We start from the raw sequence: 27,938 nt of genomic DNA, 5'->3' as shown, positions 1-27,938 counted from the left end.
ACAAAAAAATTGCTTAATAGTAATAAAAAAAATAGTTGTAGGGAACCCGGACTAACTTGGATTATAGTGAGCGTAAAATATTTTATTTCTGAGAAAATTATTTTCTACCGTTTACTCTCTTTATTTTTTCTGTGAAGTTCTTCTTGTTGGCTTTCTTGAAGGTTGGCTGGACTGCGTGATGTATCTTCATTTTTCTACTATAGGGAATCGAACTCTGATACATCGCTAGTCTGAAAAATAAAATTGTATTTAAGAAAATTATACTCAATGTTAATAGAAAACTCGAGCTTGCTGCTTGCGCAATTAATATGTGACAATTAAATTACTAGAATTATAGGCAATAATATATTTGAACCAAAATAAATCGTAATGGAGTATTTGTGGCTATGAGAATATTCAACATTAAATCGCTAGAAACGGCTGATAAGGAAACCATGTGGAGACTAAAACTATCATAATATAATATTATGTGCTACGTGGTTTCTCGACAAAACCACGTAGCACATAATATTATATTATGATGGCCGAAAGGTGACTTTTCGATCTTTGCCGCAAGCGACTGCGACCGACAAAAATTCAAATAAAATGTCACTTTACGGACTAGGCTCTAGGTTCCATTTTCAAACAATGGTCTAGTGACCCATATTATGCCGCCACTGCTTTGAAGTGGCATAGAGGCTAGAGCAAAATGAAACCTATAGTTTAGGTCATAATGTGGCATTTTATTTGATTTCTTGTCGCATGCGGCAAGGATCAGAAAGCCATCTTACGAGCGCTTTTGCACTTCGTCCTATCAGAATCAGAACGAATTTACGGATGACGGAGAGAAGTGAGTTATCCGAAGCTAGACTTAGTGCATAAGCTATCACTAAATGATTCTACGTCTACTCTAGATCGTTCTTTCACGAGTTTGGATTGGACGTGCGAATCGCTGTTAGGCCTCAGCGTCGAACTTTGTGGGCAGCGGGCCGGCGGCGGCGGGGGAGCGGCGCGTTCTAAGGTATAGATTTGTATAAAACTGGCATCGAAGGCAGCGGCGCGGCGTACTAGACGGCTTCCCGCGTCGCCGCCGCTCCCGCCCCGCTGCCCGCTGATTTCGAGACTGAAGCCAAAGGGTGATGTGGTAGAGTGCAGTACCAGGTCGGGTTTGTACAGGTGGACGTGCGGCAGGAGGAAGGTGGAGCCCAGGTCGCGTTCCGCCATCGTGTTCTCCTGGAGATAGGGTAGGGTGCTTAGACAAATTGCATTCGAGAATTGCGAGAGAGATACCATAAAAATGTAAGGAAATCCCTTACATTTTTGGTATCTCTCACATTGTTGCGTAGAAAATGTTATTCATTTTGATGAGTAACCTTATAAAAAGTATCGAATGCAATTTGACCAAGGTTCCTGGTTTTAGGCTGCGTTTCCACCAGACATGTGTTGCGAGGAATGTGTTTTTTAGAACCAATTGCATCGCTTCATTGACGTGAGCTCGCCATGACTATGACAGACTATGACATCGCTCAGCGCGGCGATGCTATTGGACCTTAAGAGGATACCACAGCGGCTAGAGAAATGAAAAAAAAGTACGTGTAATATCTATAGCTGTCTCCCTTACCTCAAGCCTATACCGCAGAACGCGATAGAGACAACTGCAGAAAATCCAGAAAATCAACGATTCGTTGTCCCCTGATTCCTTCTCCAAAACTTAACCGATTTAAGTACTTTTTTCATTAAAGATTAAAAAAAGGCTTGAGCTGTGTTCCTATGTTTTGCTTTTTTTGTATAATCTATCCAAATCTGTTTTCTGGACGTTTGAACACAGTGGAAAATCTGGCCATTTTTTTGGGTTTTTGAACGTTTATATCTTATTAAATAATTAAATTATGAAAAAAAAGAAAACATAGGGACATTGTATTAGTGGCCGTAGATATTCAGGAAAAAAATTATAACTCTACTAGCATTATCCAGGGAGGAAACAGGGGACAACGTTTGTATGGAAAAAATGGCGGTGTGGAATCCTCTTAAAGGAGTGAGCAAACACACTGAGACGGGCCGTGCCGGGGCTCAGCATGCCGGGGCTCATCGCAAAAATCCGCCTCCATACAATTTGTATGGAAGCGGATGCGCGTATCGCACACTGTGTCGGGGCGCAGCGGATTTCCGCTTCCATACAAATTGTATGGAGGCGGATTTTTGCGATGAGCCCCGGCACGCTGAGCCCCGGCACCTCCCGTCTCAGTGTGCTCACTCCTTAAAAACACATTCCTCGCAACACATCTCTGGTGGAAACGCAGCCATAGGGTGCGAATGTTATAGTCTGTTTGCGATAAGATTGAAATGTCAAAATTAATTACTGATGCCTCCGTATTTATTAGTTTAATTGGTCAATATAAGGTTCTTAGCGCGAATAGACTATAAAAATTACTGTGAAAACTAAGTTGTTAAGAGGCCGGGTGCCATCGAAATTCTCATACATACGTAATACCAAAATTATTTTCTGATACGAAAATATTTAACATGTTTGAGTTATTTTTCATCTTAAAATAGTAATTACCTAGGTTCCTACGCAAAAATTTACTACAAAATATTTAAGCACTAAAAATATATAAACAATACAACAACAATATATAAACAACAAACAAAACAATATTTTTTAGTGTTTAAATATTTTGTAGTAAATTTTTGGCGCAGGAACCTAGATAATTACTATTTTAGGCTGAAAAATAACTCAAACAAGTTAAATATTTTCATATGAGAAAATGATTTTGGTATTACGTATGTATTAGGCATCGATGGCACCAGGAAGGAATATCACACAGGTTATCAAATATTATAGGTACATATTATTACTACAATAAGTTTTGTTACAAAAAAACTCAAGGTGGCTTAAAAGACATCTAAAAGTGAAAACTACAATTTGGTACACATTCAATGTTGTTTACTGGTGTCTAATAGTAGTAGTATACTAAGGCCCAATTTTACCAACTGTTAGGCTTAACAGCTTGTTAAAAAGTAATGTCTTCTCTTTCATTCATAAGAAAAACGAAAGAGATAACGTGATACTAAATCAAGCATTAGCTTCGACAGTCGTTAGTGAAATTGGGCCTAAGAAAGATATAATAATATTAAGCCACAAGGGGTAAAGTACCTGATGAGTAAGACGTGTAGAGGAGGCAGCTCTGCCAGTGCTGGCTGGGAGAGTTCCACCGATAGACCGAGCTTCTGACAGCGTCCTGAAAAAAAAACATGGGGTGTGTTCTCTTCTCCCGTTTATAACACTTCGAGAGGTTACTATTGGATCTGTATATTTTAGTTTGAGCATATCAATAGACACATACTGCCAACACAACGCACTGCTGTAAAATAAATTATATCTGCTATAATATGAACATTTTTAAGAATGAAGATGGGTAATTAATGCTGCTATGGTACCGCTTAGGCTATTTTTTCGATTTTCAAAAAAATTATTGTTTCCAAAAGGTTCTGTTTTCACATGGATCACAGATGGAGCTGCAAAAGTACTAAGTTACTTACAGCTCTCCTATACGCCGTTCAGCGTCCGTCCACTCTGACATGTCTTCTTGACTGAAACAAAAAAATAATATTATTTCTAATTTAACTACTAATCCCATATGATTGTCGCAATTCTCTAAATCGCATTGACAAATCCACGCCTAAGTGTCCGATGCCGTCCGACCATGCCGAAGTTCCGCGGCGGAAGTTCGGCATGATTCCGCCTGCAATGTATTTTAACGAACATCTAACAAAATGTATGCGATTTGACATAAGTCATCGCTTCGCTAGCGAATACTATAGTTTGTGCGTTTTATGATGATATGCGTGACACATTATAATTGACAATAGTAGGGAAGTTACCTAACAAAAATTAATCGATAATTTAAAAATATCGAATCACTTCGTAAAGGAATTGCAATCGAAATTATCGATTTCGTACTGACATTTCATTGGTGCCGGCGATTTAAGATGGCCGCCCTTTTTTATCGATTTGATTTCGATTCAAGTTTCAACAGAGTCAATCTCTATTGACATAAGTTCCGTTTAAATTTTCATGCATCTGACATTTTTCAAATGTTTTCATAACAATAATTTTATACTCCTATTTCACAGTTAATATTTATAATTTTATATTAATAGTTTAGCATTTAGTTAGCATTTAGCAACTTTTCATATTTATTCATTTACAATTATAGGAATTATTTTTGTAGATGGAATATAATTTATTACATTTATTTACATTTAGATTTTTTTTGTTTTCTTGTAAAAAACCCCGTAGCAAGGAATATGAAAACTGTCACCCATATCATCTTAAAACGCACAAACTATAATGTCAAATCCCATACATGTTGTGGCGTTGGCGTTGGCGTTAGCGTTTACGAATGCTTGCCACTTGGCTAGCCCCGCAGGGCAGCTACACCAACCTGTATGTTTTCCTAAGTGTGTCGAAGCGCGACAGTTCGGCTTCCAAGTCTGTCTTGTTGATGGATGACGCGTCATCTCTGTCATCCTTCAGAGCTGACTCATCAGGACGCACCGTCGTGGACACTTTGAATCCCGCTGACACGAGAGCTCCTGTAACATACGTAGAACTTGGAAATATTTTCTGAACTAGAAAAAGCCTTTTAAATTTAATAAAATTTTAAAAAATAAAATTTTTCATGTCCTTATAACGAACTATGAATTGAACTATTTACTATTTTGCTTAAGAATTTAGTATCTCATTAACCATGATTCTTATGTTGTACTACACACTAATAATTATCACTTATTATTAGGAACGGACGTGTCATTAATCCATTTTACAATTTCACTTGTTTTTTTCAAAATGTAGGGCGTACAGACTCAAATAGTTTATTTTCTTACCTTGTTTGTTCGGCTTCTCTTTGTTGACACTGTATGATGACTCCATGCTGTGCTTGCGACGCATCTGAAAAGTCAGAGATATTTTTTTTACAATCTTCATAATAATTCTCGTACATTCATTGTTTTTTATATTATTTTTACACTTATTGTTGACGTTCGAAATCGGTGTGGGAGCTATTATTATTATTATAGTGATTCTTAATTCCTTCTTAAATTTTACCGATTTTGAAAGATTATACTTAAGACTTATTATATTACCTCATCATTAATGGAATTGTTAGCTCCGGACTCCAGGTAGCTGATCAGCTTCGCCTCGTTGCAAGCTTCAAGACTCTTCTTTCTGGATAGGTTGTCTCGGCTGAAATTAACATTATATCAAAATTAGGAATACTTACTTATTAAAAAAAAAATTAATGACTATTTTTAAGAATTTTAATAATTTATCAAATTTTACAGTTTTCTTGATTAAAAAAATCAAGGAAAAAGGAAAATTATAGCTTTCACGCCATTTTTAACAATTTTAATATTTATCCAATTTTAAAGTTTCCCAGAAATCATATCAGCTTGCTTTATCCAAGACATTAAATACCTAAAGTCTTTTAAGTGCCAGAAAACCTCAGCAGTGGAATCTATAAAGATATTAAAGTTAAATTATTGTATGTCGTGACGACACGATATCTATGTAAACATCTGCCATACATACACTTTTGAAATATAAAGATCATAGTCACTTCTTAAATTAAAGATTCATGATAGACTCTGAGGATGATTATCTCTAATATATAAAATTCTCGTGTCACAATGTTAGATAGCGTACTCCTCCGAAACGGCTTTACTGATTTTAACCAAATTTTATATGCATATTCAGTGGGTCTGAGAATCGGCTACTGGGTATCTTTATATTGATAAGTGCATTTGTTGAATAAATAATAGTCAATTATTACAACTCGAGACTTATGGCGACCATTGTTTACAGTGCGACGGGATAGCGATGGACGTTGCCATGGTATGTCTACTTATTTAGTCACTTCAATAAAATAATATGGGCGAAATACTTTATATTATGGCAAAGAAACGTTTGCCGGGACAGCTAGTTATTATCTATACATATAAATAAAATTGGAGTGTCTGTTTGTAATATTAAAATAACCGTTTTTTACTACATGCATTTGAATATTTAGACGGTACTTACACCAAAATAATAATTTTTAGAATTTTTGTCTGTCTGTATGTCTGTCTGTTTGTTCCGGCTAATCTCATAAATGGCTGGACCGATTTTGACGGAACTTTTATTGGCAGATAGCTGATTTAATAAGGAGTAACTTAGGCTACTTTTTAACCGACTTCCAAAAAGGAGGAGGACATATTTTACTTTTTATTTTTTACCTACGTATTTTACATTATGTTGACGCGGACGAAGTCCCGGGTAACAGCTAGTCTATACATATAAATAAAATTGGAGTGTCTGTTTGTAATTTTGAAATAACCGTTTTTTACTGATGGTACAGACACCAAAATAATAATTTTTAGAATTTTTGTCTGTCTGTATGTCTGTCTGTTTGTTCCGGCTAATCTTCGAAATGGCTGGACCGATTTTGACGGGACTTTTATTGGCAGATAGCTGATGTAATAAGGAGTAACTTAGGCTACTTATTAACCGACTTCCAAAAAGGAGGAGGATATTTTTTACTTTTTTATGTTTTACCTATGTATTTTACTCCTCCGTTTGTGGACCGATTTTCGAAATTCTTTTGTTGTTGCATAAGAAATGGTCCAAATTAGATACCATGTTCATAAAGTGGTGATCTGATGATGTAATCCATGAGAAATCGAGGGGACCCCTTGAAATTTATATGGAAACATCAACAATATCGTGATTTTAATTTTTTGAGAAGGATTTCAAGCATACACTACCAAAAAATAAGAATTTGCACTGAATATACCCTGGCTCCGAAGGTGCTGTTTAGAACTATTGAATCCTTATAGATATATATTCGGGAATTTGGATGTTGTTTCAACAACTTAAAGCATATTACCTAAGTAAATGTATCAATTATATTATTCATCATCATCATCACTATAATTATGCCATGCATCGTCACATTATAACCTTATTAACGGTATTTCCCATAGTATGTTACTTCAAAACGCGTGCCTTTATTATTATTCCTCCGTTTGTTGACTGATTTTCAAAATTCTTTTGTTGCTGTATAGGGTATAACCTGAATTTGGTATCATGCTTACGAAAGTGGTGATCTGATTGGAACTCCTGGATCTTTTTTTGGGACACCTCAACTAAATCTTTGATCAATCTTCATATTTTTTTAGTCGGTACCAGCTAACTTCAGCGTAAGTTCTATGTGCAATTTACCGCATTATACATAACCAATTTTCTGAAATCTATAATAAACATAGAACCTACAAGGATAGACAATATTATATAGAGCGATTTTTTTGCAGATTTAGAAAAGGGGAATATTTCGTCCCTGTATTTTTTTTTTTAATGAAATAAGGGGGCAAACGAGCAAACGGGTCACCTGATGGAAAGCAATTTCCGTCACCCATGGGCACTCGCAGCATCAGAAGAGCTGCAGGTGCGTTGCCGGCCTTTTATGTCTTGTTTTGTTATGTCACATCTCATAGGGCTTGGGCAGCGTTTTCGTCAAAAGATGGCTTAATTTTTTCCGACACCTCTGACAAATGTTAATATTTTTTACTCAAATGCACATAGAAACTCAACAAATTATATGCCTGAACCTCCCGAGGAATCATTTTATCGATTGGTGAAAAGTGCATAAAAATCCGTGCATAAAGGCATTGATTGTATGGAAGCCTCCTTCAAATATAATTAAGTTACTTTGTTTTTAATGAAGTTTTAGTAGCAACAGAAAAACGTAGCTTATGAAAATGCCAACTGTCTAGCTAGCGCGGTTCTAGAGATACAGCCTAGAGATTGACATACAGACAGGCTGCTGCTGTCTTTGTAATAGAGTAGAAAATTTTCTGTCTTCGTTATCAACTTTTCACATTTTTGTTCACGCGGACGAAGTCGCGGGTAACAGCTAGTATAATGTATAATATGTATCTTGTCAACAGCGTGTAACAAAACTAAGTGATAATACTTTAGGGTGTGTATGAGTCCCCTATGTAGAGTTCGCTTTGAAAGTAGCAGCGCTGAAAGAGTACGTGTTTTATTTTTGTATGGGAAAATTCATGATGTTGAGCGCTTGCACATACAAATCACAAAAAACTTTCAGTGCAGCTACTTTCACAGTGAACTCAGTGTAAGGGACACATACACACCGTATTATCACTTAGTATTGTTACATGTATATCGATTGCCTAGTAGTATCGTTTAGCGGATATTTAAGGTGGTGCAAAAAGTGCCTCGCCGTCTTTAAAACAAAGACGAGGCACTTTTAAAAGTATAATTATCAATAATGATATTACCAATTACCATGGTCTTAACCAGACCAGTAGCTTAGACCCTTTCGAAAAAAAAAGAAAAAAATTACCTGTCATGATGCAGCCTTGCGCGGGGTATGAGGACGGCGGGTGCGGGGGGCGGCGGCGGCGCGTGCGCAGGTGGAGCGCCCATACATGACAACTTCTTACTGCTAGATCGGGAACGATGTTGCTGAATTGAATAGAATGTCCTATTAATATAATATATAGAATATTTTTAACCGACTTCCAAAAAGGAGGAGGTTATATGTTCGGCTGTGGATATTTTCATTACTTACTAAGTATCTATTTTTTTTTTACCTTGCTCGGTATATAAGGCAGCGAGGTATTCTGCACACTACAAGTCTCTGCGACCTCCGCTCTCTCGGCTATCAGCGCGCGACGGTCTGCCCTCTGCTTCGGTATGTTACCCTGGTACAAACGAAAATTAACTCACAAAATACCGTTTAATAAGTTGAGATAAAATCTGGCGCAAGTAGGTTACCGTTAAAATGTTAAGTACAACGATGCAAGTTAATAATTTGGTTAACATCTCAACCAGAAATATATTTAATCTCAAAACAAAATATTTTCTAAACTTTATTAATTTCTAAACTTATACCCCGGTGAGCTTAGTATCACTTCCCATTTAATATATTTTCTCACCGTACAAACATTCCCCGGACTCCCACAAATTTTTCAAGACTAGAATTAGCCAGATCGGTTCAGCCGTTGTAGAGTTTTTAAACGGTGACAAGCATCAGCAGATTTGACGTTCAAAAAGAGTATGCAATACTAATTTTGTCAAGGCAGAAGAAAGAAGAAGAAGAAAATTACCTGATGTAAGCTGGGCATGCCCTGCATGCATCCGATAACGAAGGTCTGCGTCGCTGGGCCCTTCTGGCAGCAGCAGCGCTTCGACGCGTAGATGGTCACCACTATGATCACTATCGCGCCGATCGACGTCACAGTGATCAGGACCGCTGTAAAATATGGTCACAATAATTCAAATCGCAGAAAGCGATACTTAAAGATTTGGTGAAAAAATATTATTTAGGGGTTTAATTTGTATCCGGGATCTCATCCTTTAGTCATAAGTCATAAGGACGTATGGCTAGGGTTGCATTATGCCGTATGCAGAAAATAGTTGAAGTTGCCTTTGATTCTATGTAGGACAATCGCTTCATATTTAAAGTTATCTTTGCATCCATAACTACAATAATAATAGCTCCCACATCGGTTTCGGTGACGGTGGCCGGTTTCAATGAAACCAGGCCAGCTACGCAGGAGAAATTTTATAGTGCCCAAGTGTGTGCGCAGTACACAAGAGCACTCACTATTCCTTTACTCTCATAACCCAGTGGGACGGAAGACCAAAACGACCGGCGCAGGACCGACTTTTTACATGCCTATCCGACGCATGGATCATCTTACTTGTCAGACAATCAGGTGATCAGCCTACATTGTCCTAACCAAACTTGGAAATAACATGATTCCAACGCGGGAATCGAACCCACGACCTCCGAGTCAAGAGCCGCGTTCTATACCACTAGACCACGGAGGCGTTCATGTATGGGCATTACCTATATTACATACCCTTCAAATTGACCTGACACGTTCTCCCGGAGTACCACTTGAAGCACTCGCAGATCATCATGTTCTCACGCTCAAAGCACGTGCCGTGGTAGTTGCAGCCGGCGCAGCCGACGGCCTCCGCTAAAACATTATAAAATCGTGGTTTATATATACATATAAACCATCGCGGTTAATATTTCTGCTTGCATTAAAAAATAATAGTATTCGGTAGTCGTACTCCTGGACTACTCAAAGAATCATCAAAGCTCACGTTCTTTCAAAAGCTCTATCTAAGCCGGTCCCTAGACGAACAATTTAATTGTGTAATATTATTCGCTAACTTAAAAAATTTCAACAATAAAAAATCTAAGTAAATAAAAGACACAATAAAAATAGTGTTGTAAAATACTATACTACTACTATCCTACATGAGCAAATCCGACCGGGGTACATGGTATTGACGCTGAGGTCAGCGAAGCCCTCCAAGCAGCTGCAGGTGTAAGTGCCGCGGAGGTTGAAGCAGCGAGCGTGCTCGGAGCAGTCGTGGAACTGACGACTGGTGCACTCGTCGAAATCTGCAAACGACGTGCTATTAGACGAATTGCATTTCAACAGAATATTTAAATAGCTTGAGCCATAGATAAATGATTGATATATCGCTGGTACGAAGAGAGACCTTAAGCTGAAGGTACAAACCATTGCCATAACTTGTGCATTAATCTCGAATTTGAATGCATTGACAAAACTCAGTTAGAAATACATACCGCTAACATTCAATCTATCCAAGAGCGTTTCTGCAGCATGGATCGGTGTACCTCCTAAGCTGAAATTGTTGTGTCTCAGGTATTTCTCTATCACTTCCTTCAAACGGCTTTCGTGGGCGTTATCAGAGAGCTGCAAGGACATTATTTACTTATTGCAGGTACTACATTTTTGCAAAAAAATATCTTGACACTCAGACTATGTACCATCGAAGAAATTTATTCATAAGCAGTTGATGGACCTTGGTAATTTGGTCGGATTATGTCAATTCAATGTTAGTTGCGGCTGGGTTTGACATAACGCGACCAAATTACGCAGGTCCACCATGTGCCTATGAATCAACTTCTCTGATAGTAGAAAATGTGTTAATGGATCATTTGTATTATCTACCTGTACATAGAAATCATTGACAACTCCCTCGTAGTCTCCTTTAGGAGATGTAATGGCAACAGGGTGGAACTTCGTGATATGTACACCATGATAGACGTCACGTAGGTCTGATTGCATGATCATTCTGTTGATACCCTCATATGACGATACAGCCAGATCATGGTATTCCTTGCTTGAATTGTCAGAGAGCTTTTCATCGAATCGCAAACGTTCATTACCACGCGATCCCAGAGCCAGACTAACTGAATATGTGTAAGTTGCTAAAAATAGTTTTATTCAAAATTAATTGTTCATGTAAGATATGAGTCAGCCTATCATATAAGACATTTTAATGAATATATACTTATTAACATGAGTCTTACGTTTACATGGACGATCAGGGAACATTCTTGCAAATCCAGGTCTACAAACACATTTCATGATGCCATCAATTCTTTGACACCTTTCGTTTCTTGAAGCCTTGCAATCTGGTTGGCATTCTTTGCTATATCCTACTCCTGAAAAATTGCAAGGAAAGTAAATGTTCTTTTATTCACCAATTTTTAAGTAGATAATAATATTATAATAAAGTATTATTATCTGGTTTTATAATTATTACCTGTAGTATGCCCGACATTAGTTGTTTCCAAATATGGTGCTCCAGCTAATAATATCTCTCCAAACAAAACTTGAGATACACCATTATTATTAACCTGTTCATTTCTTGTAATACCTTCATAGTCACCAGTATCAATATCGGTATTAATTGAAGGTAATTTTCCACCATTTTGTGATTTATTCATGACCACAAAGAAAGTATCATTTTCTTTTTCCTCTTCTGCGTCTTGAATCTTTTGAATATTTTCTGTTACATCGTTATCCTTAATAATATAATTTTCACGCTCCTCAGACGACATTGAAATATCATCCAGAGCAATCTTAGTTGATGGTATGTTTTGAACTGATGTAGGCTCAACTTGAACTGGTATATGCTTAGTCACTGTTTCAATAATAGTTGTTGGTAACACTTGAGTATATATTTCAGTGACTACATCAACGATCGTAGATGTCTCAGTGTTTGTCAAAACTAAAGTTTCAGTTATAGCTCCTTCAGATTGACTAACTAAGCTTGTTTTAGTATGTGTTACAGTCAGAGTATGCGTTAAATTGACATAACCAATACTTGACACAGTTTCTGGAGGCTCAGATAGAGTTTTGGTATGGGTGATAACAGTTGTTTTAAATTCTGTTTTTGTTGGAATTATATCATCTGATATTTTAATTTCATTGCCAGCGTGGTGTGTTTGGTGACTGTTGGATGGTAAAATTTCCTTACTTACTGTAAGTGTAGAAGTTATAGTTTTTTCAATAATCGAAGTGATTTCTGGTGTAATCGTTGGTTCATTAAAGTGATCTGTTGGTTTTACATAATATTCATCTGGTGAAGATTCGGAACTCTCAATAACATATGTATTTTGTACAGGAGATGGCTGAGATGGCAAAGGTCTAACTACTTTGTTAACTGGCGCAGTTCTTGTCGGGTACAGAATTTCAGGTCGAGTAAGAGTTCGAGTAGGTTTAATAGCGGAGAACGGTTTTGTGGAGAGTTTGTATTTTGGCGTCGTTGATTTTTTGTCGTTATTTCGAATCGGATATGGTCTTCTAGTTCTGTTTCTATTTCCTAAATTGCTTGTTGTGGTCGTATTTTTCGATTCGTATTCCTTGCTGTCTTCATACGATTCTGTACTACTGTATGGTTTATAAACTGGTCTAGGCCTCGGTTTAGCACTTGAACTTTCTTGTGATACTGACACACTCTCATGATTCTTCTCTGAACTATTGTCAGTTTCAGCAGACGTTTCATATTCATACGAGTATGAATTTTCAGATGAATAGTCTTGTACTTTAGTTCCTGCGTCATCTATTGTTTTTGATGGCAATACAATTTCTGGGAATTGAACGGAGGTAGGTGCAAAATTTATACCAGATGAAAATTCTACACCCGATGAAGTTAACCATCCAGATGATAGTGGCGTTGGGAATATAACTGAATTTGGAATTTGTGTAGACTTCGAGGTTTCTTTTACAATAATAGTAGGAGGATGAATTGGTGGAGGTAATAACTGTGATGAAGGCTGATCCCGATTTCCCAAAGGTCGTTTCGCTTTATTCGTGATATCATAAGTTGGTCTGTATGTCGATATTTCTTCTTGGGTATTTGGTTTTTTACTAGTTTTTTGCGTTGGTAGTCTAGGTGGCAACGACTTCGGTGGTAGAGCCAAATATGGAGGAGGTGTTCTAATTGGTAAAACAGGCTTAGGAGGCGGTTTCCGCTGCGAATGTCTATTAGGTAAGTGGAACTTAGGAGGTGGTGGGCTCATGCCCATTATTTGTTCTGCATCGGTTGAAGTCTTTAAATTGTTGTTTGAAGTCGGTGGAGGTGGTGATAAGTCAATTATATCAGTTTTTGAGTTATTGCGATCTAGGTGGGTAGAGATGGTAAATGTAGGCAACGTAGTTTTTTCAGACACCTTTACTATAATTGGTTTTTTATCATGTATATGAACTGTGGAAGTAATTATACTAGCATTATTTATGCCGTTGTTCACATTTGAAGATAATTTGTATTTATTAGATAAATTCTTTTCAATATTGTTAGACGATGTTGTGCTCGCAGGCTTAGCACTTATTTCTTCGCCTATATTCAAGTCCATATTATCTTCATATGACACGTTTGTGGAATTTACCATCAATTGGTTTATTTGCCAATGAGGCTGTTGCAACTGATGATCTAGCGTCATAGCTGTGTTAATTGTAAAAGGTCTAGGTTTATTATATTGATCATTATTAAAAACTGTTTGTATATTATTAGAATGATACGCAGGCTTTGTATAAAGTCCAAACGGTTTTTCAGTTTGTGTTTCTGAATTCGGTTGTGTATCTTTTATACTATTTTGTACAGGTTTTGCTAAAGAGGCATTGTTATCAGAATTTGCATGGAAATTGTGTATTTCAATCGTATTATTAGAAGAAGCAACAATAGGAACTTTGACTGATTCTGAGCTTACTTCCCCATCTGCATCGCCAATTGCTTCAGATGAATCATCTCCATCATAAACTTCATCTGCATTTTCATAAATGACTTTCACTGATTGTACCTGAGGCGGTGGTCTAGTAGTTACTGTAGAAGGCTGTACGACATGTCTAATTGGTATATTATATGTGATTTGCTTATCATCGGGAATAGACGGAATATATTGAACATGTTGATATTGTGATGACGCAGATCCATTTGATATTTTATTTTCATTGACTTTGCTGAATGGTTTTCCAATATTAAAGTTATTAATAGGATGCTTCGTTTTTTGATCCCATAAGTCAGATGGAGGTTTGCCTGCTGCAGCTAACTTATTACCGAATTCAGGTAAATTATCTCTGTTTGTGTCATAGTTGAGAGGAATCATTACTCTTGTCGACGTTTCAACATTGATCTTCTTAACATTTTTTTCATTTAAAATACTCAAATACCATCCATGTGAATTAGTTTGTGTGTTTTGAGGCTGGTTATCTGGTAGAAACTTATTGTTTACGGTACTTGATCCTTTCACGTCCTTTTGAACGTGTGGTGATTGTTTATGAGTGTAAATAGATTCTTGATGATCATTCATCATAGGGAAATTTGCGTGACTATTAATCGACGACAGTGTATTGCCAAAATCAAATGTAGCTCCTTGTGGTTGCTGCGTACTAGAAGGTGAGTGTGTTTCTCTTACCAAAGTATTTGTAATATTATATGCATTTCGATTATTCGAAAGTTTATTCTTCATATCATTATAAAGGTTATAAGGTGAATAGCTATCCTGACTGGATATTGTTGGAGAAATTTTTCCATGTAAGGCGACACTTTCGTATTTTGCTGGATCATCTTCAACTTTTATTGCAAAATTAGTTCCAATAGGAATATCTGCATTAACTTGTCCATTTTGTTGCGAAGTACTTATAGGTACAGCTATGCTAGATCCAATGATGTGTCCCTGGGTGTTAATAGTGTCCACACTAGTTGCAGTGCTCAATGTATGTGCAAAAGTATTTCCAGACTCCGGAGTTATTTTAATTGGTTTATGCACATTGTTTCCAGGTGTTTTTGTTAAAGTTTTTTGCGTATTTGGTTTTTGTTGATTGATAGAAACATATTTGTCATGGTTATCAATAGCAGGGGTCTGGAAATGATTTTTAACTGAATGTGATTGCGGCGGGAAGCTAATAGTATAACTGGAAGTAGGCTCGCTGCTAGGCATTTGAGAAGCGAAATAAACTTCAGAGGTAACTTTTGGTGGCAGCTGATTGGGAATTGGATGCTGAATATTCAAATGTATTTTAGTATCATGAATTGGCTTTGTGTGCACTGTAGGCCTCTGGTGATGAAAATTACTCTTTTCTTGGTAGCTCCCTTGGTTATAATTTAATTTTGGTGGCGGAGGTGGAACTGCTAAGTAATTTTCATATTCCTTGTCAATAACTTCTTTTAATTCGTTTGATTTATTATTGTTTTTAATTCTATTGAACTTGTCTGGATCATTTTTGAAATCGTCAGGATTATAAACTGTTATTTGTGGACCTACTCTAATATGACTCTCTTGGATGCTGGTAGGAGGTGGCACTTTACTATAATCCTTAGGACGTTTGTTTTCATTCTTCACTTTATGATCATTTATAAAGAAATTCTCTTTGTCTGTTGGTGAATCATTGATTTTATATGAACCACTTAAATATTTCTCATCAGGTCTTTCATAAAATTGATTTTTATTCGGTGACACATTATGAACATTCGTCATTTGAGGAGCGTCAATACTAAAACTACCAAAATATCCTGGTTCGGGATATGGAAGAGGTGCGTCAACATAGTTACCAGTCTTGTGTGGTTCAGATGAACCAGCAAACACTAAAGCAGTAGTACTTCCATGTGGAATTAAAACATTAGCTACTTTTGACGGCTGTATGTCTACCAAAAACGGTTTTGTGATGGAATCATCGGGATCAAGAATAGAGTATTCACCATCAGCAATTATTTTACTGCTTACTATTTCAGATGAACTTGGGCTATTGTCGGCTATGTCTTCTTTATTTTTGTCAGTTTCTGTAACTTGGTAACTAGATTGTCCGAACATGTTGTTATTCCCATTTGGTCTTTTCAAAGATGGAATATAGTCCAAAAAGGCGGGTCTTCCATGGTTAAGTGGGACAGGTATATTTTTATTACTCATATGCTTATTAAACTCATTTGAAGGTGGTTTTGATAAATTAGGCTTATTTGGCTGTTTAGCATGTGTCATAGCACTGTGCTGATTTAAGGGCCTAGGTATATTTTTGCTAGGCTTAGACAATTCAGGAGGTCTTAAATCGAAAGAATCATCAATGATCTGGTCACTTTGAGGGCGATTTTCACGAATGACATAATGCTCATTACCTGAAACATAATTGTCAACAGGCGGTGAACTTACATGATTATGTATCTTGAGTCCGCTTGCTCCTAAGGTAAGAGGTCCACCCACTGCAGGTTTCCCAACAATTACATCAGAATTGGCAGTTATAATGTCTCCGGGACTGATAGGAATCCCGCCATTTACTAAAGGACTTTCATGAACGGACTTTAATAATATGTGGGGTTTTGAATTTTTGAATTCCGCTGCCCAAGCCATGTTCTGATGTAAAGTAGCATTTGTAAAAGCAACCTGAGACTCCGCAGTTTCCATATCATCTACTGGTATATACATTGGAAAACTTCCTTGCTTAGTTTCCATGCTGTCGATTCTTTTGTTAGCATTGTATGAATGTATTGTTAATATTGGTTTGACTGTCGTTGTACTTGTTGTACTTACTACAGTCTTATTGATATTGTCATGGCGTTTCATAAAACCACCAGTCATTTTTTCTATTACAACGGGTGCTAATTGGCTCAAACCTTTTATACCCAAAGACCCAAGTTTAATTAGTTCAGCGACCACCAATTTATTCGTATCAACTTTTTGCGGCTTTTCGTTTTTATGTTTAATGGGATTTTTGTGACTTGCAGTTTTGTTTGGTTGGTTCATTGATGGTGCTTGTTCATTAGTTAAGAGGTCATTTGCCTCTATGGATGAAGTATCCTTTTCATCTGAGTAGTCACTTATTACTTCAGTATATTTCTCTACAATCTTATCAGTTGGAGCTATTTGAGATGTACTTTCATATTCATATGGTCTATACTGTGTTTTCTTATCGACAGGTTCTTTGATTGTAGATTTTATCTTAAAGTCACTGAACCTTGTTGTTTTCATTGTATATTTTTGGGAATTAGAATTATAGTCATTAATATTTGTATATTTGGTTTTCAAATTTTCTGTTTTGGTATGACTACATGAACAAGATCTCGTGGTGCAGGGTACGTGATTTATTTCTGAAGGCTGAATTAATTCAAAGCCATCTTCATCATCGCTGTCTATTCTCTTGTTAATTTTATGAATTTGACTTGAAAACATGTTGCTCATTTGAGTTGGCTGAACAGTTTTCAAGTCCATGTATTTTGTCTGGAAATGAGAAATATGTCAATTATTTATTACTTTACAAAATGAGCAAATTTATAATATTTTAAATATGTAAACAATAAAATCACAATTAAAGGAACAACAGTTAGTAAGCAAAATATGTTCTGAATTATTACAAAAAATATAAATTTTGTTTGAGGTAATATGATAATTGCTGTCGACGGCAGGGACCTAGAAACCCAGGACACGGTTTAATTTCGGGGTCTGTAATAAGCCTTACTTTTGTTGGCTTAAGTTCAGTAAACACGTCGGAGGCGTACACATTAGTTAGCGATTCTGTCGTGACCACTGAAACTATAGTTTCAAATGTTGACACTGCGCTTCGTTTATTTTGAACTACTGTTGTTAAATAAGTGTATGTCGTCATACACGTCTTGATTATATAGTTATGTTGCATAAATTGGTGTAAGGGATAGTGTACACTTAAATGTTCGCGGTTTACAACAGTCGATACTGCTGAAGAAATCAATGACTTGTTCGGAGTTGAAGTCACCTGATTATAAGTTGGCTTAATCGATGTTATGTGCTTAACTCTCCGCTGTGAAATAATCATTAGAATAATAAGTGTTATTCACAATGTTACATTCTTAAATAAAATTAAACAATTATACATGTATCACCTGTTCAGTCCTATCATTAGATCCTTTATCTTTTACCAGTACTTCTACACCGTTAGACATGATCCTTGTTGCTAAATTTTTGAGCTTTCTTTCATCTTCTGCGTTGTCTTGAGATACATCTATGTCTCGCCCGGGCCGCCATGGGGAATTATCAAAAACTATTCCGTTTGTGTTAAATGCTGTAAAATTTGTTAATGTAGATTACAATATATAAATCAAATTTGCTTTACTTACAAAACGCTTAGTATTTAATTCATAATTTACAAATGAAACTATGGTGCTATAATATAAGAAATTCAAAAACTTTTTCTCTATTTAGTCTAAACTTCATAGTGAAATTATTAAATTAATACTTCAAACAACCTTTTCTTTGCAAATATTATTATGTACACAAAACATGCTTTTGTTAGGGAATTAAAATAAAAAAGAACTAAAAAAATAATCCTACAAAACAAAAAACAAAAAAAAAATTGTGTCCTTACTATGTATTTTCAACTACGGTTAAAATACATTATAATTATTATCAAGCATTTCGTTATATTGCGGTATAGTATAATTTTGTTATTTTATTAATATTAGTCTTTACTTCAATCTACAATCTCAATAATATCTTGCAGTACTACAAGCAATTAACTAGCTACAATAATTTATCCGTGTATATACATTAATATTTACAGAATTTACTAATATAATATTACAGTTCTAAGGTGCTACTATGGCTGCCCTATTAAAATTATATTTCCTTAAATTTTTCTAAAAATAACGCGCAAAACATTTCAACTACGAAATGCTATGTGCTTAATTATATAAAATAGGGCCACCACATAATTTTGAATCCAAATCCAATTAAAAGAAGTCTTCTATTAAAATTGGATCCTCTAATTACAATGTGCATTTACAAATAACAAACAAACTCACCTTCTCAGATGGTTGGAGACTCGGGAAGGAAACATCCATTGGAATCCTGGAAGCTTCAGATAAGGTCTAGTCTCGTCAAACTAGTCAAGCTCATACGTCAACTCATTAATCTGTCTGTAAGTATTGGGCTTGCTTTCAATATTGAAGTAGTCGTGTTAAAATTAGTTATTAGAATTTAAAGTTTCATTAACAATTATAAGGTTAATAATAGGTTATTTCAAATTTTATTAAATCTGAATAATATCATTTGTTCATAAAAAAAATAATATATAATCACTTACATAAAACAGTCACTTCACCGATTTTTATGATAAATCGTAATACAATTCAGTCAATTCAGATAGGAATAGTAATAATTTAACAGTTAAATTTTGTAATAATTATTATTGTGGTTTCTGATATTGATAATAATTCAGTTAAAAGTGATTATAATTCAACCATGTGCATACACACCACGGATGTTATAATATAAACTATAACACTTTTTTTTTGTAATATTGTGTCACTTAAAAATAATAGGATTACAAAGAAAAGAATCAATTCGATTAACTTGTTTATTATTTCGTTCGCAATTTACAAGTAAAGCAATATGAGTATAAGAGTTACAAAGTGTAAAATTATTATCACCTAAAACATTACGATTTATTCTTAGGCAGTGATTCGATAAACTACAGTTATCTAAATTACATTTTCATAAAAAATCGACACCTGATAACAATATCAACATTTTTTGGCGATCCTACGAAGAATAAGGCTTCAGCGAAACCTACGCGTCAGTAACGCGGGAAGCGAGCGGGACGCAGGACGGGAGTTTTCGCAACGCAAAACTGGTGTGCACACCTGCGTGACTACGATGCGAAACCGTAGATTATTCTCACTTTGCCGACGCGAAGCGGGAGCGTCTGCAATGCCGACGCGAACGTCCCGCATTGCAGACGCTCCCGCTTCGCAGTCGCTCTGGTCGCGTAGGTTTGGCTTTAGGTTTACATAAACATACAATTAACTATCTACACGGTTGAAGTTTAAAGAGTATTTTATTCTTATACATAAAACTTAATCTATAAGGCACTATTCGTACTATCATACAAAGTAAATAAATAACTAAAACATTATTTATACCTAATCAGTTGCTTGGGTTTCAAGAGTTATCATCGATTGAACTTTGTTTTTGATCTCTAGTCATCGAAGGTGTTTGGAATTTTACAACATATGTAGGCGATGCGTCGTAGTTTACGTGGTCACTGATTTTACCGACTATACTTTCCAAACTTTGTGTTTCAACTTGTGAATCACTGTAGGAGCTCTCAATGTACTTATCTAGATTTGTGTAAATGGAATTTTCAAGCAAACTGTCATCCTGTGAGCTCGATAGCTGATCGATTGTCGGCAATATCGAAGGTAATATTTTGGCATCCTCATAATATATTGCCTCGCGTTTTCTGACTGTTTGTGTATCATCACTGACCACAGTAGATAGAACAGTGCTAAATTCGCCGGGGTGTTTTCCAGAAACATATAAAGTGACGACGCTAGTTAGTTTTTTCGGTGCCGGCGGTGTTGGATGTGCGGCTGGAGACTGAGCTTTATGTTTATGACGTTTGCGAGTATGCGTAGGGGGTGAAGTAGGTTGTGGTGTTGGTGGTGGGGGTGGGGGAGGAGGTACATCTTCTTCACTCTCCGGTATGGGAATATCCTCAGAAAAATCTTCTTCGTTGCTATTCAAATCTGATAGAATGTTTGGTTTTGGACTATTGCTGTAAATATCATTGATTAAATTGTCGTTTGAAAGGAAATTATTTTGGTTTGGCAGTAAATTGTTTTGTCCAAGATTGAAGTTAGGTTGAGCTAAGCCAAGCAAAGGATTAGCCGTTTGTAAAGAAAGAGCCTGCTGCTGCTGTTGTTGCTGTTGCAATAAGATCTGTTGCAAAAGTAGTGAATTATACTGTGGAGGAGGCGCTAATACTGTCGGCGTTGTTACAACTGTCTCAGTGAAATATTCAGTAGCAGTAATGACTTCGATTGTTGGATCGACGATTGTCGTTAATATGGGTGTACCACGGAAGGTGATAGGTAAAACAGTTTCCCTAGCATCGGTTACTGTCGTAACATATGTTGTCGTTTTTGTTTTGTACTCTGTTACAGGTGTTTGTACTACTGGTTGTTGAGGTAATAAAGCTTGACCTTGTAAGGCCAATAGAGGATTAATACCCGGCTGCTGATTTCCTAAAAGTAATTGAGAGAGTAGTAAGTTTGCTAATGGTACGTTAGAATTTATTTCTGGCGCTATTGTCTGAACCACTGGCTCGACATTATAAATGGTACTAGGTAAAATGTGTGAATAAGAAGTTTTACGACCCCTTATTGTTGTTGGGGTGAAAATAACAGTCGTTGTTGGTGTTTCATGTAGGACGTATTTTGTTATTTTAGTAGCTCCATTATCACCTAATCCAGTTGATTCTACTGCAAGTACTAGCTGTTGGTTGCCGAGTATACCAATAGAAGTCGATATTTGATTAAGCAAAAGAGTTTCAACCTTCGGCTTAGCAGTCAATAGGTTTTTATATTCAGTTACTTTTCCATTTACAACGGGTACAGTGACTTCAAATGGTATTTGATGAGTAACTGTAATTTTACCATCATTTAAAATAGTGTCGTATTTATTAAATCTTTCTCCACTTAGATTCTCGAAGGAACTTCTTTGTCTACTTGTGGTAGTTCGAGATCGGGATCTACCCGTAGAAGAACGCGAGGAACCAGATCTTGAGGATGGAGTACTTTTATGAGATAATCTAGGTGCTTTTGGTCGTGAAGAATGGGTAGTCGTCCTGGAGGATGGTCTTGAGTTACCTCTTCTATAAGCAGGAGCTGATGTAGTTGTTGTTCTACTCTCCCCTCGTACTATATACGGTTGTCTGGCAGAGGATTTGGGAGCTGCAGATGTAGATGGACTGCGGTTTCCTGAAGATATGCGGCGACCAGATTTCGGTTTTAGTGCTGTCTGCGCAGGAGGTTCAGTTTCAGGCTCAGGCTCTGGTTTGCGAGTGCTTACAGACTTTAAAGCAGGTCTTCGGAAGTTAGTGAACTTTCTATTACCGTAGTCTACCTGACGTTTGGTACGTCGCTTGAAAGCGAATGGTCTTATCTGTACTATATTAGCAGTTCTCCTGAATTGAGGAGTTGATGGTGTAGCTACTTGTTGCTCTTTCCTGTTAGATGCATCATAATCATTGTCGTCGAATTCTTCCTCTTCTTCTAATAATTCTTCGCTTTCACTAACATTTTGTTCTTCTTGTCTTATTTCTTCTTCTGGTTCGGGCTCTGGTTGCTTAAATAGATTTCTTTTGGGGAATAATGCGTTTGGTCGTTGTCTTCGTAAAGAAAGTAAAGGATTAGGCGTAGTACGAGTAGTTGTTCTTCTTGTAGTAGTTGTGGTTGCCCGTCCACGAGGTGTAGCACTTCTCTTTGGTGCAGATGTGGTAGCTCGCGGAATAATAGCTGTACCAGGTTGCCTGGCAACTGGTGGTCGTCTAAATTTAAGTAATGGATTATTAGTGGTCCTTGGGTTTTCTGTCACTTCATCCAGAGAATCTGTAACTCCATCATCTTGTTGAGTTGCGTAAGTTTCAAATTCATTTTGCTCTGCTGGCTGATTTGAAAACGAAGATGATTGTCTTCCGTTTCGTAGTCTAGATGACGCTGTAGGTCTTATTACTCTTGCACTTGCAGATCTACTAGCTAAATCCAAACTATTACTTCGAAGAGAGCTTGATCTGAATCCGGTTCGTCTTGATGTAGGTTGAATGCTTCCTCCCCTTGAGAATGAACCAGGCCTTGAGGAGGGAACATTAGCGTTTAAGTTTATAGTAGAACTGCCACGACCAGCAAATTTTCGTCCAGGGCTTGATGAACTAGGAACGGCAGATTGTTTTCTACTACCTCCGAAGCCACTCGATGCTCTAACGGCTTTTAGTGTTGGTGTAGCAGTGATTGTAGGGGTGAAATCAGCTCGAGTTATTGTGGTGGCACTACTTGGAATAGATTGACGTTTAGGGCTGAATGTAGGTCTATTCCGTGAAGCGAAAGGAATGATAACTGGGGTGAATGATGGTTTCTTGGTAGTAAACGTTAGTCTGCCTTTTTTCCTTGTATTTGAATCATCATCTTCCTCCTCACCGGATTCTACTTTATATTCAGTTGTGGTTTCGGGTTCAGCGACAGAACTTTCGATAACATCGGGAGTGGGAGTTAAAATTTGAGGTGATTCAGTCGTTGTTGTTGTTGATGAAGTATCTACTGGTAAAGTTGTATTATCATTAGTAACGATGGTTGAATCTCCCGATATAACTGCTACTTGTGAAAATAGAATTTTCTTTTCTGTTGTAGTTTCAGATGCATTATTTGCAACGGGCTTTACTTCTGCAAATAAATTATCAATATAAGTTCCTTGTAATATAGTCGATGCTGGAGCAGAAACATTGGGCAAAAGTGTTGCCTCAATTTGTTCTTTTACTTTAGTAGGAGTAACTATTGGTTTGTCACCGATGTCTTGTATCAAATTCTTATCGATACCTCCTGTTGGAACCTTTCGACCTATCTGATTATCCTCTAAAACTTTTGTATTTTCTACAATGTTGGTTTCTGTTTCAAGACTGCTTCGCACTTGTGACGTATTACCAACATAGAAGGTTGTAAAATATGTATATGTTGTGTAAAACGTAGCTTTTCCATCGTCTGTTTCCAAATTATCTTGAATCATAGATGGTTTAATTGGGTCTAACAACTCTTTTTGTGGCAAATCACTTACTACATCGATTGGTGTTGTATCAATAGGGCTTATTGTTGGTATTGATTGCGGAGTTGGAGTGACGACATTAGATACTATTTCTTCTCTGCTCGTTATAGTAGTTGATTTGTCTTTGTATAATGTAGTCCAGTATGTAAACGTAGTATAGTAAGTTATAGGCAAATTGTTTACTTCTTCAGGTTCAGACTTAGGGGAGATTGTTTCTGTTACTACATTTGTAATAGTTTCCAATCGACTTTTCACTTTACTTGAATCTTTTCCAATGTACATAGTAGTAAAGTATGTAAATGTAGTATAACTTGTTTGGAGCAAGAGTGTGGGTGATGGTAATATTTCTTCTATATTACTCTCTGAACTTATTTGATCGTCTAAAACATTGTTATTGTCCAAATATTTTGTTTCACCTTTTGAAGAGGAAGATTTTATGTCAGTAACAAAAGAATTTTCGTTTAGTATTGGATTGGATTCAACACTGAACAGCATATCTACCTCAATAGGCTTAGGTTTCGAGGGATCTTTCTCTTTCAATTCTTTAATATTATCTTGTTCTGAAGAAACACTACTTTCAACAGAAGAATTTTCTTCAGAATTTTGTGCAGTGAGTCCTTTGACTTGTTTGCAATTTCTGAAATCAAACTGAGCTCTAGTATTTTCAGCAGATATTTGATTAGTTTTTGATGGTACTAATTCATTTGGTCCTACAAAGTTAGTATAAACTTCACTTCGACTACACACATTTGCGTCAGATCCAACATAGATTGTTGTAAAGAATGTGTAGGTAGTAAAGTATGTTTTAACACCATCTGGTTTAATGCTTGCTATGACATCTTCCCCAAGTACAGGTGTAGGCGTTTGTGAGCTGTAAGATTGATCTCCTTCAACAGACTCGATAACGTCTTTATTTTTTACCAAATCAATTATACTGTTGATTGCATTTGTTTCTGTAGATTTTTCTGTTATAACACTTGTTGGTGCTATTTCATCATCATTGTAGGAATCGAAAAGTGACGGATCAAAATTAGACAGATCAACAGTTGACGTTATAATATTTGTTATAATAGACTTGTGGCTAGCAACACTAGAGGTTTGATCTCCAAAGAAAGTTGTAAAGTAGGTATATGTAGTATATAAGGTTTTGTAAATTAAATCAATTTCATTTTCAGAATCATTTATTTCGTCCTCTTTAGGTTTATTGTCATCTACTGGTGTGTGTTCCGTAGTCACAGATATTTCAACATGAGTTGTAACTGCTTTTTCTGTCGTTGTAGTAGTTTTCGAAGTTGATGTTTGTACTGGAGGTTCATTTTCTATTTGCATTTTTTCTGTAGTTACATCTTCATGAGTCGTAATTTCTTCTTCACCCTTCTCTTGCTCTTGTACTTGTACAGTAAGTTTTCCAATATTTTCTGTATTTGATTCGGATTCTAAAGAAGGAGTTGATAAATTGTTATCGGTTTCCTGGATAGTTTCAGGTGATTCTATGTGGCTTATATCTGTATTCTGATATTCTTTAGATAAAACAGACGTAGGTTCAATATCAATATTTGTTTTACATACCACATTGGTCAGATAGCCAACATTACTTTCAACTACTACATCGGATTTTATTGAAGTCGTTGTTTCGGTACTTTCAAGAGGTATGAAATATGTTGTTAAATATGTTAGTGTCTTATAAGCTGTAGTCATTGTTGATAAGGTTTCAATGCCATCTGTGCAGAAAACTTCTTTGTGTTTATTCAACTTATTTTCTGTTGTAGTTTCGATTTCATACGATTCATCACTATGGCCACTTTCAGTTGTTGTCTTGACTTCTTGGTCACCTAAAGTAGTTCTTTTGTCTTCATTTTCCTCCTGTTCTTCGTCTTCCTCGTTATTTTCAATAACTTCGGCCGCTGTATTTTCTGATTCCTCGGCAGGATTTGTGAATGAGTTATCTAAATTACTTTCAGTCACAACAGACTCTTTAGGAGTTGTAGTGATTGTAGATGAAGGAGAAATATTTTCTAAGGGCTCGGTAGCACGCGAGCTGAAGTCTTGAATTTGTACAGTACTAATGTCTTCTGTGTTTTTAGAACTCTCGGAAAATGTATAAGCTGGTTCTGACGGCTGAATGACGTCAATATTTAAATCGAACCCATTATTATATTTGACCTGAACTGTATCAGGCATTTTATCATCAACATTGTACATAACTTTTTTAAGGCTTTCTTCGTCATTATAAAGATTTCTTTCAGAGCTATTTTCACTACTACTACTACTACTAGTAGAGATGGCAACCCTGGTTGAAACTATTTCATCTGCATTATAAGTTGCTGTGGCGACAGGTATATCAGCGGAAAGGAATGTTATTTTGGTAGCAAAATTTTCAGCGGGTTTTGAAACAGAAAAAACATTCACTTCGTCAGGATTTGGCTGACGTACCGTTTCTGTATTTGGACTAAAGATTATAACCGTATCACCTACAACTGTTGTGAAATCGGCAAAACCAGCGTATGTAAACGTAGTTTTCGATTTTGGTTCACTACTTTGTCCAAACAACTTTTTAGGTAACTTCGTTTGTGGTAAAGGCTGCTGAGGTGAATAACGAGACTCAACATTATCGATATAATAAAATATAGGAGAAAATTCATTTTTAATCGTAAAGGTCGGTAAATCGTAATCTGGTTTAACTTTAACTACACTCGATTCATTTATTGTATCAGCATCATTTTCTACGCTTTCCTTTACTGGTTCAGTTACGGTGTCATACGCTTTACTTTGACGATGCAAAGATTCAATTGTATTTAAAAACGCGGGACGAACAAGTTCAATATTCTTTTCACCTTCGATATTCGGTCCATCGAGATAATTGTATACTTCAAACTTGGGCTCTTCTTTGACGATTTGAGCTTTGCGTGCCTCAGGTTCTTCAAATATTTGATTGTCGTCGGGCGTGTTTTCGTATGTTACAGGAGGAGCATTCCACGCTTTGTAACTATCGGTGGCAGGCTTGCTGGCGTAAATTATATCCATTTTACTGCTAGGAGCCAAGTAATCAGTATTTTTTAAAACGAATTTGTCTGGATCTACAATGCCCAGATCTTGTTTCAGATTCCATTTTCCGTCGAAGGCGGAGTGTACGCGAGTGGGCTGGACCAGGTCATCGTCGACGTTCGAGGGCTTATTATACAGGACCAGCGACGATTTAGTAAGGAGTTGGGCGTATATTCTGCCGTTGTCCAGTGTGGTGCCGAGTATTTGCGTGGCGAATTCAGTCGTAACTCCATCTTGAATGAACGTTCTTGCCGTGGAAGTAAGAAGTCCTATCAGAGGTTTTACGCTGTGGTAGCGCCCAATTTTCGTGTTATAGTCATTTCGGTTTTGGTCGTTCACTAGAAGAACTGTCAGGTCTGGTGTTTCGTCACATCGGTCGTTTCGTCAAGTCGCGGATGGGATAGTGTAGGTGCGTATTTTACAAGGTCCATTGAGTTCGGAGTTGACCACGACCCGAGGATTAGATTTGAAAGAGAAAGAAAAACATACAATTAATAATGCATTAAGAATAGAAAAGAAAACTTAGGTTACTACATACAAGCTAGAGAGAGAAAGATATATTTTTCAATACGTTAGCACTAATCTATACAATGCTTCTATCATTTGGTGATTTTATATTTGGAAGTAATAAACTAAATAGAAATGTAAGAAAATGTAAATTTAATAATTCATTTTTATCTCTGTCTGTTATGATGAACTAACAGTATTTCTATAAAAAGTAAAATATTTGTCTTTAAAAATGAAATCACCAAATAATATATTTATACAACAATTTAGAGAAGGTTAAGAAAGAAAAAAATGCCAATATGCAATAATAATAAATAAAGATCGAGCATAAATTTACAATAAACTAAATAAATAGAATAAAATAATAAACTGACACATACCCCTATTTTCGGAAATCCCTTCTCTTTTTATTCTTGACGCTTCTACATGTTCGTTGGCGTTTATTTCTGCAACAAA

At 36.4% G+C, this 27,938-nt stretch overlaps 1 protein-coding gene across 1 annotated transcript; it reads right to left on the bottom strand.

The window, feature by feature from the left end:
* Positions 1 to 145: 145 nt before the first annotated feature.
* LOC121736761 lies at positions 146 to 27,938 on the bottom strand (the record flags this gene model as incomplete). Its single annotated transcript, XM_042128145.1, has 20 exons — positions 146 to 230; positions 1,138 to 1,212; positions 3,134 to 3,218; positions 3,520 to 3,570; positions 4,425 to 4,575; positions 4,867 to 4,930; positions 5,125 to 5,224; positions 8,382 to 8,503; positions 8,632 to 8,742; positions 9,148 to 9,293; positions 9,907 to 10,026; positions 10,314 to 10,460; positions 10,650 to 10,779; positions 11,038 to 11,297; positions 11,400 to 11,528; positions 11,636 to 15,025; positions 15,074 to 17,582; positions 18,221 to 18,399; positions 20,300 to 27,331; positions 27,863 to 27,938. Coding segments are annotated over 20 exons (14,910 nt in total), but the record flags the coding sequence as incomplete, so codon positions are not given.

The sequence above is a fragment of the Aricia agestis genome, chromosome 19 (genome assembly GCF_905147365.1).
Source record: "Aricia agestis chromosome 19, ilAriAges1.1, whole genome shotgun sequence".
In the NCBI taxonomy this organism is placed as follows: domain Eukaryota; kingdom Metazoa; phylum Arthropoda; class Insecta; order Lepidoptera; family Lycaenidae; genus Aricia; species Aricia agestis.
This window is presented reverse-complemented; position numbering and strand designations above follow the sequence as displayed.